Here is a 13,890-nt window from a genome sequence, read left to right as displayed (position 1 = left end):
TGCCATGTGGGACTCCCCTTAAGGTCAGAAACTGAGTGTTAATTATGTCTTTCTCTTTGCATTACATGTAGATTGCTTAGAGCAGTGCCTGGTGCCTGGTAAGCAATCAATAGTCTCATTTTGTAAAAGATCTTTTAGTATCCTGAGACTGGTTGATGTCTTTGACTAACACGTAGAAGAATATGTGCTAGGAAAAGCAAAAGAGAAAAATCATGTTGATAATGTCTAATATATTAACCTTATTAACATTTCATTTTCAGTTCAGTTCAGTCGCTCAGTCGTGTCCGACTCTTTGGGACCCCATGAATTGCAGCACGCCAGGCCTCCCTGTCCATCACCAACTCCCAGAGTTCACTCAGATTCATGTCCATTGAGTCAGTGATGCCATCCAGCCATCTCATCCTCTGTCATCCCCTTCTCCTCCTGCCCCCAATCCCTCCCAGCATCAAAGTCTTTTCCAATGAGTCAACTCTTCGCATGAGGTGGCCAAAGTACTGGAGTTTCAGCTTTAGCATCATTCCTTCCAAAGAAATCCCAGGGCTGATCTGCTTCAGAATGGACTGGTTGGATCTCCTTGCAGTCCAAGGGGCTCTCAAGAGTCTTCACCAACACCACAGCTCAAAAGCATCAATTCTTCAGCGCTCAGTCTTCTTCACAGTCCAACTCTCACATCCATACATGACCACAGGAAAAACCATAGCCTTGACTAGACAGACCTTAGTTGGCAAAGTAATGTCTCTGCTTTTGAATATGCTATCTAGGTTGGTCATAACTTTTCTTCCAAGGAGTAAGCATCTTTTAATTTCATGGCTGGGGTCACCATCTGCAGTGATTTTGGAGCCCAGAAAAATAAAGTCTGACACTGTTTCCACTGTTTCCCCATCTATTTCCCATGAAGTGATGGGACTGGATGCCATGATCTTCGTTTTCTGAATGTTGAGCTTTAAGCCAACTTTTTCACTCTCCTCTTTCACTTTCATCAAGAGGCTTTTTAGTTTCATTTTACCATATTTCAAAATTATCAACTAGTATATGCTTGTAGAGGAATTAAAAATGTATAGGAAATTACAAATCTAAAGTCCCAATAAAATTTTAAAATTTCATTTGTTCTGTTCTGCTATTTTACACTTTTCTCTAAAAACAATGACTGTAAGGATTTTGGTTGGATATTTTTACTTGCCTATCTCTACCATTACACTATGGGTTTTTGATCTTGTCTTTGTAGCCCTACAGGTCGTTAGTGTTTGATGAATGAATAAATGATTGAATAATGAATTATCAAATAATATAAGTAAATGAAATATCTTTAAAATGTATTGTTATGTAAACTTGTTAAGATGCTACTTCAGTTACTTTTTGGACTTTCTTCATAGGATTACATGTGAATCAAATACAACAGTGATTTAATTATGATGCTTTGTCTACAACATTCTTTTAAATGCTTCCATGATGCTTCAGGAACCTTATACTAAGTAATAGAATGAGAAGTTTGGATGATGACAAGGCATTTCATTAAGGCTTTTATGTTTTTATGTGACTATCTGATCTTGTAGGAGTAATGCCCAGAGCTTTCATGGCTTATTTTATTTTTGATGTGTTATAAAGCATAGCCAATACATACTCTGTTATCTAATATGCTTAAATAAAATGAACTGTGGTGATTGATCATTTGGATTTGTCAATGTTTTAAAAAGTAGTAATACAATTCTAAATTTGAAAAGACATAACTTTGGCAGTCTGATTAAAATGAAGGAAGAGACATACCAATCTAGCGAATAGATTACTGGTGTTATGAGTAAGAAACAGGACCCAGTTTATATCTAGTTTCCAGGATCAGTGAATGAGGTTCTTTCCCAGGTCATTTAGCAGAATTTGTTGATAACGTCTAAGATATTAACCTTATTAACATTTCTTAGAAGGCTGGTTGAGGCCAGAAGCCTTCTTCTCTGCTTTGCCTCATAGGATTTTGAAAGGCTAATGAAACAACATTAGCAAGTTACTAAGGACTTTGTGGGTAATGGCTTCACAGACAAAGGCCTTGATAGACTTCCTCTTTGTGACCCCATGAATCACAGCACACCAGTACACCCTGTCCATCACCAACTCCTGGAGTTTACCCAAACTCAGGTCCATCAAGTCGGTGATGCCATCCAGCCATCTCATCTTCTCTTGTCCCCTTCTCCCCCTGCCCCCAACCCCTCCCACTATCCAGGTCTTTTCCAATGAGTCAACTCTTCGCATGAGATGGCCAAAGTACTGGAGTTTCAGCTTCAGCATCAGTCCTTCCAATGAACACCCAGGACTTATCCCCTTTAGGATGGACTGGTTGGATCTCCTTGCAGTCCAAGGGACTCTCGAGAGTCTTCTCCAACACCACAGTTCAAAAGCATCAATTCTTCGGCGCTCACCTTTGTTTATAGTCCAACTCTCACATCCATACATGACCACTGGAAAAACCATAGCCTTGACTAGACAGACCTTTGTTGGCAAAGTAATGTCTCTGCTTTTGAATATGCTGTCTAGGTTGGTCATAGCTTTCCTTCCAAGGAGTAAGCATCTTGTAATTTCATGGTTGCAATCACCATCTGCAGTGATTTTGGAGCCCCCCAAAATAAAAGTCTGACACTGTTTCCATTGTTTCCCCATCTATTTCCCATGAAGTGATAGGACTGGATGCCATGATCTTCGTTTTCTGAATGTTGAGCTTAAGCCAACTTTTTCGCTCTCTTCTTTCACTTTCATCAAGAAGGTTTTTAGTTCTTCTTCACTTTCTGACATAAGGGTGGTGTCATCTGCATAGCTGAGGTTATTGATATTTCTCCCAGCAATCTTGATTTCAGCTTGTGCTTCTTCCAGCCCAGCGTTTCTCATGATGTACTCTGCATATAAGTTAAATAAGCACAGTGACAATATACAGCCTTGATGTACTCCTTTTCCTATTTGGAACCAGTCTGTTGTTTCATGTCCAGTTCTAACTGTTGTTTCCTGACCTGCATACAGGTTTCTCAAGAGGCAGGTCAGGTGGTCTGGTATTCCCATCTCTTTCAGAATTTTCCACAGTTTATTGTCTGCATTAACTGGGGATCTTCGGTGGCAAGGTATAGAAACTAACTTTAACTAACTTAAGGGCTCCCTACTACTCCCCATCTGCAATGTGGGAAGAATATTGGGTGATTCACAGAATTAGAAGAGAACCACTTGATCTTGGGAAGATCAAAAACAAGGGTAACTTCGGAGATCTTTATAGAAGACATTTATGGGTGTTCTCTTTTGGTGTGAAACAGGAATGATTTAACTCTAAATATCTTCATTCAAGCTGTGTCACCTGCCCCAGATTCACACTGCTGGCAGAGATGGAGAGTCTGATTAGCCCAGCTCGTCCAATCATCTGCCTAATCTTTGTAGAGCATGGGGACTGTGATGGATAATTTTACAGGAGCCAAATGATCCTACTGTGATACAGGAAGAGACACAATCCATGTCCAGATTATTGTGATTAATTTTATTTCCCCTGATGCAATATTATAATTTTTCAGGCAGAAAAGACAATCTATGGTACAAGATAAGGCTAAGAGGCAGGACATTATTAAGACAAGGGACCCAGAGAATAAGCAGAGAAATCACAATTCTTTGAATGATGATGCCCTGGGAAGAGGTACATAATTTCAGCCTCCATCAGCAAAAGTTAAAGTATTCATCTCTTGCACTCTCTTAGCTGTTCCTCTGCTCTCCTCTACTTAGAGAACTGCTCCCTGTGATAAACTTTATGGTCTGAACAATCTTACAGCAGATTACTCCTCCTGAATAAACAAATATGGAAATGAATTTTTATGAACACAAGTTATATGTAGTTCATTTCATTTATAGCTATAGTTAAATAAACTTGGCTTTAAAAAAACTAAGTAAAATTATAGTGAGTGAATTTTAATACATACCACTTCAAGATTTTTTTTTTCAAATTAAATTTAGGGCCTACGAACTGTCTTAGGAAAGCAGGTGGTGTTTTGGATTAAATTTTGTATTATTCCACTACTTAGAAATCCTTTTAGAAAGTTCTCTTTCCCTAAGTGCTACAGTATTGACTGGTCAACCTGACCTCAAAGTAGTTGCAGAGGATCAATGTTGGCTTAATTATAGCTTGGCAAAGATTGGGAGGCAAGATAAGAGCTGTTGGTCCAGAAAAACAACCCAAGATAAAGGGTTCTTTTAAACTATAGCAAAAGCAGGATATGTTATATCTAACAAAACAATATAAAATTTCTGCCAAGCAACTCTCAGACCTTTCTGCACATATTTTTAAATCATCTGCAAAACTATACTGATCATGATTGTGTAATGAAAATTAAATAGAAACCTCTAAAGATTAATAGTAACATATGGATAATCATTAAAGAAATTATTCAATACCCTAAATTTTCATACAATTGCACCTACTCTGTTTATATACATATTATTTTTTGACATGTTTGCATGTTTTAATACACAAATATCATTCCATGTTTTACTTTTTTCTTTGATGGCTTAGGTAATCCTCCTACTTCATGATACAGCAGCCATGGTTTTCACTATCTCCTATCACAACATACCAAGAAGGAAGAAGATATAGAGGCTAAATACCTTGTATGCCTTAGGAACCTTCTGTTTTTTTCAGGATGGACAATCTCTTTGGGGATCTCTTAGCAGACTTCCTCCTAGATCTCACTGACTAGAGCTGGGTTTACACAAACATGTACTCCTCAGTCAAACATAGGCAAAGGAGAGCTGGACTGTCATGGCCAGCTGAGGCCAGGGCAAGCACGGTGCCCGTTATGATTTGGGAGGCTTGTAAAAACCTGGCCCCATCTTCAGAGATTCATGTTTACTTGGCTAGAGTAGGGTGCAGATATCAGGGTTTTTAAACATTTCCCAACAACTCTAATATGCAGCAGGTCGGGATCCAAGGGTCTATGGCCAGCTTTTTCACTTTTGTCTGGCCTGTTCCGACTCTGTAAAAAGCAGAGCTCTGTTAGCAAGGAGGAGCAGGCAGACCCCATAGCTCACAGTGTCTGCCAGAGGAACTGACAGTAGATTAAGTAAACCCACCTCCCTAAGACAGCATATCTGAAATCTACAGAAGACATTGTTCATTTAGGCCCTCCATGAATTTAATTCGTCAGTCTTTATAGAATGTATACCACTGTGAAGACCCTGTATATGTATAAGGTAAAAACTGGGAGTAGAGCACACTTTATCTTATAAGTCCAATTTCCTTGTAACAACCTTCACTCAGCACCTAGAATGAGATCCACATCTAGTTACATTAGGTGCTAGGTTCAAGCAGAGAACAAGAGCCTCTGCCCTAATGCAACTTACTTTCAAGAATACGGTTGTGCTCTAAACATTGAAGAGAATTGTAAAGAAATACATGTGATGGTTTCCTCCTTCCACAACTTAACAATTCAAGTCTGCCTGTTCACTATCTACTTTTTAAACTCAGTATTTGTTAAGTACGTACATGTTCTAGACAGATACTGTTAAACAAAATAATTCTAGTCATAAAGACTGCAGGCTTAGAGATAGGGGAGATATACTAAAGAAGTAGAAAGACAAACATATTTCATATTATACTAAGTGCCATGAAGGAAAAGAATAGGCTCTTATGAGAGAGTTACAGGGCAATATAATTGAAATGAAAGGCGATCCAGAAAGGCTAATTGTTTAAAGTGAGATGGAGACAAATATGAAATTCAGATTAAAGCACATTCCTTCAATTTCTTAATTTCTTTTCCACTACCTTCTCTAGCTAATTACGCTGGAACTTCTTGAAAGACTTACCATCTTGCAAGTGAAATTGATAGAGACATTATCTCAGAGAAGCTGCTTTCTCAAGATTTTTGGGCAAGACATGTGCTCATAGACTGATGTTTCCTTGTCTTGCTTGCTCTATTCTCCATTGTTTCTTATGACCTGATTTTCCTTTTTTTCATATATTCCTCTCCCCCTTTCCATCTGCCCCACTGTCTTTTGTCTTCCTCTTTTCAAAATATGAATTACTCCTAAATGCACTTAGTACTATACTCACTCAGAAATTAAGTTAGCATTATACCATGCTTGGAGAAGGAAATGGAAACCCACTCTAGAATTCTTGCCTGGAAAAGCCCATGGACAGAGAAGCCTGGTAGGCTACAACCCATGAGGTTGCAAAGAGATGGACATGACTAAGCACCTACACATACCAGCATACCATATCATGGTGCTGCCAAATATTAAAAACTGAGAACTCTTAAAACCAAAAGCACACATGTGAGCTATCTTCCAAAGGACCAAAACAAACAAACAAAAAAAAACCACCCCAAATCATACTAATTGGTTCAGAGGTATGAATGAAGCAGCCTACACCATTGTAACTGACTATGCCAAAGCCTTTGACTGTGTGGATAACAATAAACTGTGGAAAATTCTTCAAGAGATGGGAATACCAGACCACCTGACCTGCCTCTTGAGAAATCTGTATGCAGAGGATGAGATGGTTGGATGGCATCACCGGCTCAATGGACATGAGTTTGAGTAAACTCCAGGAGTTGGAGATGGACAGGGAGGCCTGATGTGCTGCAGTCCACGGGGTCACAAAAAGTCGGACACGACTGAGTGACTGAATTGAACTGACACCACTGTAAAACTTTGTAACTTCAGCTGTGAGTTATAGACCTGTAGCATTGATATTACCTGGTATCTTGCTAAAAATGCAGAGTCTTAGATCACACAAAACCTGTATTTCAACAAGATTCTTGGTTGTTTCATATGTACATTAAAGTTGGGGACTTGCAGATGCAGAGGATCCCAGAACATAGAATAGAGTTCAGTCCAGTTCAGTCACTCAGACATATCCAACTCTTTGCAACTCCATGAACCACAGCACGCCAGGCCTCCCTGTCCATCACCAACTCCCGGAGTCCACCCAAACCCATGTCCATCGAGTTGGTAATGCCATCCAACCATCTCATCCTCCGTCATCCCCTTCTCCTCCTGCCCGCAATCTTTCCCAGCATCAGGGTTATGAGAATTAACAATCTTACTTCTTAGACACCACTGTATATTTAACCTTCTTGGCATAGCCATTTTTGCTTTCCCAGCACTTTTTCATTTCTTTATATTCTCTAAGTTATCATATGTTGCTCTTCTCCTATCCCATCTGTAGCATACAATATTACAGATCTCTAAGATCTAGAAAATTGTAGCTGATGAGAGTCATCCACTGCCTTTTCTTTTTTCATTCAAAATATCTTATTCTTTAATTTTGAAAAGCTGTATACATTAAACTTTTTTAGTTTCTAATTCCTTAGAATAAACAGATACTAACACAAATATAAACTGAGACATATTAATTAACCAATGTATATCTTTAATAGGAATCATGTACATCTTATTTTCTTAAAATTTCTATCTAGTTATTTAGATAATTTTGTTATTTGAGGTGCTTACTTTTTTGGATTCTTTTCTAAGAAGTATTTTGCTGTCTGCCCTTTCTTTGTTTTTAATTTTTTTTGTACAAACATGCCTCAAGTATTTTAATAGATTTCAGCTTTTCCTTAAACTGTCTTTCCACAGTCAAAACAAAACAACAAAAAAAGACCCAATGTTAAAATCACTTAATAAACTTACAAACTTGAAAAATTAGACACTTCAGGTAGGCAATAAACTTCATATTAGGAAAGTAATATATTCCAAGTTTCAAAGATCTGACAGATTCTGCAGAGCGTCTTTCATCAGTAGACAGAAACTCTCAAATGGCACAGTCTTCTGTCAGGTAGGACTGGGTGTCACTCACTGGTCTGAGGTCGAATCCATTTCAAGGCATGTCGTGGTGGCACAGTAATGGTGGGATGATAGAACGTGCAGTCAGGCCGTGTACACTGAGTGTTAAATCTACAGTGTTTCGGATGATAGAAGGGACACTCCATTTTCTTACAAGCTGGGAAGTAGCGGCACAGCTGACTACTGGAAGGCGGTGCTGCTGCTGTGACTGGTTTTGGAGGCAGTCCTGAGGTTCCTCGGCTCATGTGAGTGATGGGACAGTCTGGTTTAGTACATTTTGCATCATATTTACAATTTGGATGAACAAACAGACACTTCTCAGCAAATTTACAATTGGGAAAGGCTTTGCAAGGCAACACGGGGTGATGGTAAGCGCACTCATCCCCGTTCTTGCAAGCAGGCCAGTACTTGCAGCGCTCCAGCAGCTTCTCCAGCTTCTGTGCCATGCTCAGCTCGCTCAGCTCAGCGTTTGCAAAGCTACCATCTGGGTCCTCGAGCTGCCTGCTCAGCACGTGCAACTGCTGGGTTGCAAGTCCCCCGTGTGAGGCTGCAGGGTGCTGTGCGGGTCTCATTCCTTCAGAGCACATGTCCTCCTCTTGATCTGACATGTATCCTGGGAGGCTGGGGACACCATCCAGCGTCACTATAAACTTGGGACTCGCAGGTTTATCTGGTTGTACAAGATCTCGTGTCTGCACAAGGTGTCCTGAAAGGGCCCAAAGGGCATCTGCCATCATCATCCTTGACTCCTGGTTTGCTGCCACTACTAGCTCCTCAGACAGCTTTGGCTTCTTCAGAATAAATGATCTCATGTCTTGACTGATCTGCAGAGTTTCTGCCATTATGGGATCAATTTGCAATTGGGATAACAACTGCCTCTGTTGAGTTCCTTGACTTTTGTCTATATTATCTCCTTTTGCTGCCTCTTCTTTAATAGGAGAACTTATCCTGGGGACTCTGCCTTGTCCCTGGACCATTTTCTGCTAGCAATTCTTTCTGAGAAGTTCGAGTTCTGGGAGCAACTGGAAGTGTCTGTTTCTGTGAGACTGTGGAATAGTTAGTTGTTTTTGTTACAGATTCTTGAGCTTCAGAAGCAGCTTTCAAAATTAGATTCTTGTTACCTTGTTTAGAAGGTGGAAGTTAAGGTCTCTGTTCAGGCTTCGCTGGCACTGACACACTGCTGGAGATGCTTCCTGTACGGGACCCACAATCGTCATCTCCCTCCTCCTCTTCTCCGTCGTGACTGAACTTTTTAACAACTGAACTTACCACAGGCAACTTTCTCTTCCGAAACTTTTCTTCCTCAATACTCCTCTTTTCTGCGTTGCTTCTGAAGAAGGGACCGTACGTCTCTTCTAAACTGTTAAGCACTTCTGGCTCACACAAGCGTCCTGTTTCATATACCCGGCTGCTCTGAACATCAAGCTGCTTGGCACATGAACACTGTTTCGCTGCTGCTGAAACTGCAGCCTGTTTAGATGAGCACCACCGTCTGTGTTTCGAGTTGCAGGTGGTCGATAGATTTCAATAGAAGGGTGAGAAGAACCGTATGTAAGTGTCACTGTAGTTTTTTTCTGAGATAAGGGATTCTCCTGCACAAAATTGAGGTCTTCATCAATGAGATCATCTGGTTCTGGCTTAATATCAATCACATCTTCAGAGGGTGCTAGCTCCCTCAAAGGTTTCAGTGTGGACATTAGTCGGGTTGCAGCTCCATCATCGTTAAGTCTGTCTGACATTAGTGGCTTTCTGCTCCTGTGAACTTGTAGAAACTCTGGACTCTTTTTTCAGGTCTAGTGCTAGAAACTGCAAGAGGTGGCACTGCAGCTTCGTGCCTTCTCTCATCTCCTCGACTGAAACTGCTCTTGTTTGAAGGTAGTTACCATCAAAGAGGTTGGTATCAGAAGACTTTAGACTAGAGGGGTCGGCTGTTACAGAACGAAGTTTATCTAATACACCGTGAAGCCATATGGTGAATCGAATTGTGTTGTTCCCTACAAACAGGGACAGGTCCTTTGTCATTTGGTCCTGACTTTTCTTTTGGCCACCATCACCATAATGTAATCAGGAAGTTCTTCATCGACGTACGCTCCTAATTATTGCAATTTCCCCTTAATGGCACTGGCTGATCTCCATGCCGATCTCCATGGCTCCGCGGCGGGAAGCGGCGGGCACTGCACGGCGTCCCGCGGACCAGGGGCCCGGCGCCGGCTTCCTCGCCCGCAGCCAGACCGCCACCGCTGCTCCCGGCCACGTGCCCTGCGTGACCCGCCCCCACAGGCTCGAGCCCTGCCGCGCGCCTCTGCCTTTTCTTTAAATAAGAGCCATACCACCTCAAGCAAAATTAACCTTGGCCTGTTAACAGAAATATTAGACAGTGTTTGGTCTTTAGATGTTTAAATATATTTATATCTGTAACATTCTTGGGAAAGAGGCCACTGTTGTGTGGAATATCAGCTCTGATAATACCCGGCTTGAACCTTGAGCAATCCAACCCACCTTGGATCTTATTTGGCTCCAGATCATCTACGAATGTTAAGGTTTTTTCCTATGTCAATAAAGAATATATACACACATATATGAGTTTGATTTTGTTTTTAAATTAAATGTTGAGCTAATATAAAATAAGATTTATAAGGTATGTGTAAGGTATAAAGTATCATAGTGCAATGAAATCCATGTAGCCACTGCCCAGTTTAAGTAAAATAACATACCTTTAAAATCCTGCCCCGGCTAGATACCATAATCTTCCCTTCCTGCTCCCTAATCACTCCAGAATTTTATGATCATTTCCTTGCTTTTTCTCAGTTATACCACACTTGTAACTCTAAATACTGTTTATTTTAAACTTTTATATTAATAGAATCATATGGTATATATACCGTGATTGACTTCTATTTTTTAAACCTGACATAATTTTCCTGGTATTTATCTGCACTATTTTTTGTAGATAAAATTTACTAATTTTCACCACTGTATTGGCAAATAATGACTATACCTTAATTTATCCATCTACTATTAATGGAAAGTTGGATTATTTGCAAATTTTTGCTATTAAAACTGTACTAAGGGACTTTCCTAGTGGCCCAGTGGTTAAGAATCCCCCTTCCAATGCAGGGAATGTGGGTTGATCCCTGGTCCAGGAATTGGGATCCCATGTGCCACGGGACAACTAAGCCTGAGCGCCATAACTAGAGAGAAGCCCACAGGCTACAGTGAAGATCCTGATGTAACCAAAAATAAAATAAATGTTAAAAAAAAATGAAGCCACTGTACTGATAGGGTCTTTGTGTTTATACATTAAGGATACGAGTCTCTTTATGGCACTGATTCTCAGTCCTGAGTACCACTATGTTTTATGGTAAATGACATGTAATAATTCTTATATATTGATTTTATAAGGACTTGCTTTCATACAAATGAAGCACATGATAAATTTAAGAATAATATTACCACATTTCAACTTTTTGGAAAATGTATTTCAGACTGTTACACAGAATCACATGATCCTCAAAATTCAAGTTTACAACTGGTCTTCACAAGAGCCTTATCCATATACACATTAGTTATTCAGAAGGAAAAATTCGATACAGTATTTTAGTAGTTACATGATTTGTAACCAATACTGAATTACTGAAAGCTGACAAACTCTCAATGAATTACATATAGGATGACCACTCCCAAATACAAGAAGTGAGACAACAAAGGAAAATTTTCTGTTCAGTTGTAGAAAAATGATAAAGGCATTTATGATGAGATAAATGCTTTAAGTTAGTATACAACCTACTGGGTGAATAAAACTGCTACATAGGTTGGTAGTTTTGCTCTTGAATATACATGGTATGGTATTACCCATTTTGGAGAAGAAAATGGCAACCTACTCCAGTATTCTTGCCTGGAAAATTCCATGAACAGAGGAACCTGGTGGGCTACAGTCCATGGGGTTGCAAAGAGTCAGACACAACTGAGCATGCATGCGTTACCCATTTATTTGACATTAAGTGATACCTAAAACTTCAAGTCTGAGTTCTCTAAATGGTTGCTCGGTATTTCTGAATAGTGTCTGGTGTACTCAGAATGTTTCTTATTGTTTATCTTTTCTTCTTTTATAAGGTTTAGTGGGACTGTGCAATGCTGGAGCAATAGTCCAGAATGTCCTGAATAGTGAATTCCATTGTAACACCAGATCCAGGATAACAGCGAGCTATCAAACCTTCAAAATGCTTGTACTGGCGAATAAATTCATCCTGCATGGAGTGCCACACCACCTATAAAAAATGAAAATGAGTCACTAAATTACAAATGGAAATAATACGTAAACGAGAATGTAGAAATATTGTCAAGACATATTCTAAGCATTTAGGATAGCATAATAGTTAATCACTGTGGATGGTGACTGCAGCCATCCACAAGGAGATCCACTGGTTGCAAGGAGATCCAACCAGTCAGTCCTAAAGGAAATTAACCCTGAATATTCATTGGAAGGATTGATACTGAAGCTCCAATATTTTGGCCACCTGATGCGAAGAGCCAACTCACTGGAGAAGACCCTGATGCTGGCAAAGATTAAGGGTGGGAAGAGAAGATGGTGGCAGAAGAAGAGATGGTTAGGTAACATCATCGACTCAAAGGACATGAATCTGAGCAAACTCTGGGCAGTCCAAGGGGTCGCAAAGAGCTGGACACAACTGAGCGACTGAATTGAACTGGGAGAGAACGAAGGACAGGGAAGCTTGGTGTGCTGCAGTCCATAGGGTCACAGAGTCAGGACTGAGCGACTGAACAACAACAGTTAAGAATGTACATTCTGAAACGAGATTCCTAACTCCTCAAGTGACCCTGAGTATGTTACACTACTCTTCTGTGCCTCAAGCCCCTTATCTATAAACTGGGTGGTGATAATAATACCTTCCTCACAGGTTCAAATGAGATTAAATGAGTGAATGTATGCAAAGTGCTCAGAACAGTATTCGACTCAGTAATGTTTATTACATTTTAGCTGTTATTATATCTGTTCCAGTATCCAACACAGATGTGGCTATGCACAACTATGTATGAAATAAGACTGAGGATTACATGAAATTTCACATCAGATGAAAGTTTAATTTCTTTATCTAAAATTAACGATGCATAACACCTCGTCATGACATGGAGGATACCAAGATAAGTCAGACTAATCATGAGCAATCAAAGGATTCTATAATCTGGAAGTGGAAACTAAAATGCCGAAATCAACACAACACTGTAAATCAACTATATTTCAGTCAAAAAAAAGTAAACAAATGAACAGTCCCATAAAAAAATGAATTTTATAAAAAAATAACTTTTATAAAAAAATAACAAAAAATTTAAAAATAGTAATAATAAAATAAATAAATAAATTTTAGACAACTATCAAGACAGAATTTGACACACACACACTGACATATTAGTAATATCAATAGGTTATATTTATTCAACTTATTTCATATCAGCACAGTACAAAGTGCTTTATGTATGTATTATTCTATTTAAGTCTCATGACAACCTGGTGAGGGTGGGTACTATGAACGAACACCATTCCTATCTGCCAGTTCAAAGAGTGCCTTCTAGGATTTTTCCTTGTAAATCCTAAATGTCACAAATCTTAAATTCCTAATAGTCAGCATAAGACTATTTTACTAAACAGCTTTACTTACACTTTTTGCTTCTCTTCTTTTAGCTCACAGTATTTCTTCCACTGGGAAGCCACTTCTACTTTATCTGTTAAGTTAGTATCTGACTTTCAGAGATTGACATAAATGCTTTCCTTCATGAAGCCTTCCATGATGCTAAAATCAGAGTAATTCTCATCTCTAGCTGAGGTTTAAATCTGACTCTATCATACATTAAGTATGGGATCATGGTCACATTACTCTACCTCTCTAAGCTCTGATTTTCACATGTATAAAATGGCAATGGCAATAATATTAGTGCCCACCTACAGAGCAGACGTATTATTTCTGCTTTTCAAATAAGGAAACTGAGGCTCAGAGAGGTTAACTAACTTGCTCCAAACCAGACAGCTTTACCTGGAGGCAGATTATGAATCCATATCCAGGCTCCTATTCTCAGAAT

General features: G+C 39.5%; 1 protein-coding gene and 1 pseudogene across 8 annotated transcripts in view; both read right to left on the bottom strand.

Annotated features, from left to right (window-relative positions):
- LOC102176027 lies at positions 7,614-10,892 on the bottom strand (annotated as a pseudogene). The gene has a single exon (XR_001295798.2). The product of XR_001295798.2 is annotated as a zinc finger CCCH domain-containing protein 14 pseudogene (transcript).
- Positions 11,252-13,890, bottom strand: part of EXOC1 (exocyst complex component 1) — a 54,276-nt gene continuing 51,637 nt past the window's right edge. For all 7 annotated transcript variants that reach the window (XM_018049477.1, XM_018049472.1, XM_018049474.1 and 4 more), the window contains one exon: positions 11,252-12,062. In XM_018049477.1, coding sequence (XP_017904966.1) covers positions 11,910-12,062 — 153 coding nt within the window. In that variant the 3' untranslated portion in view covers positions 11,252-11,909. The remainder of the gene's footprint in view (positions 12,063-13,890) is intronic.

Source organism: Capra hircus, chromosome 6 (genome assembly GCF_001704415.2).
Source record: "Capra hircus breed San Clemente chromosome 6, ASM170441v1, whole genome shotgun sequence".
Lineage (NCBI taxonomy): Eukaryota > Metazoa > Chordata > Mammalia > Artiodactyla > Bovidae > Capra > Capra hircus.
This window is presented reverse-complemented; position numbering and strand designations above follow the sequence as displayed.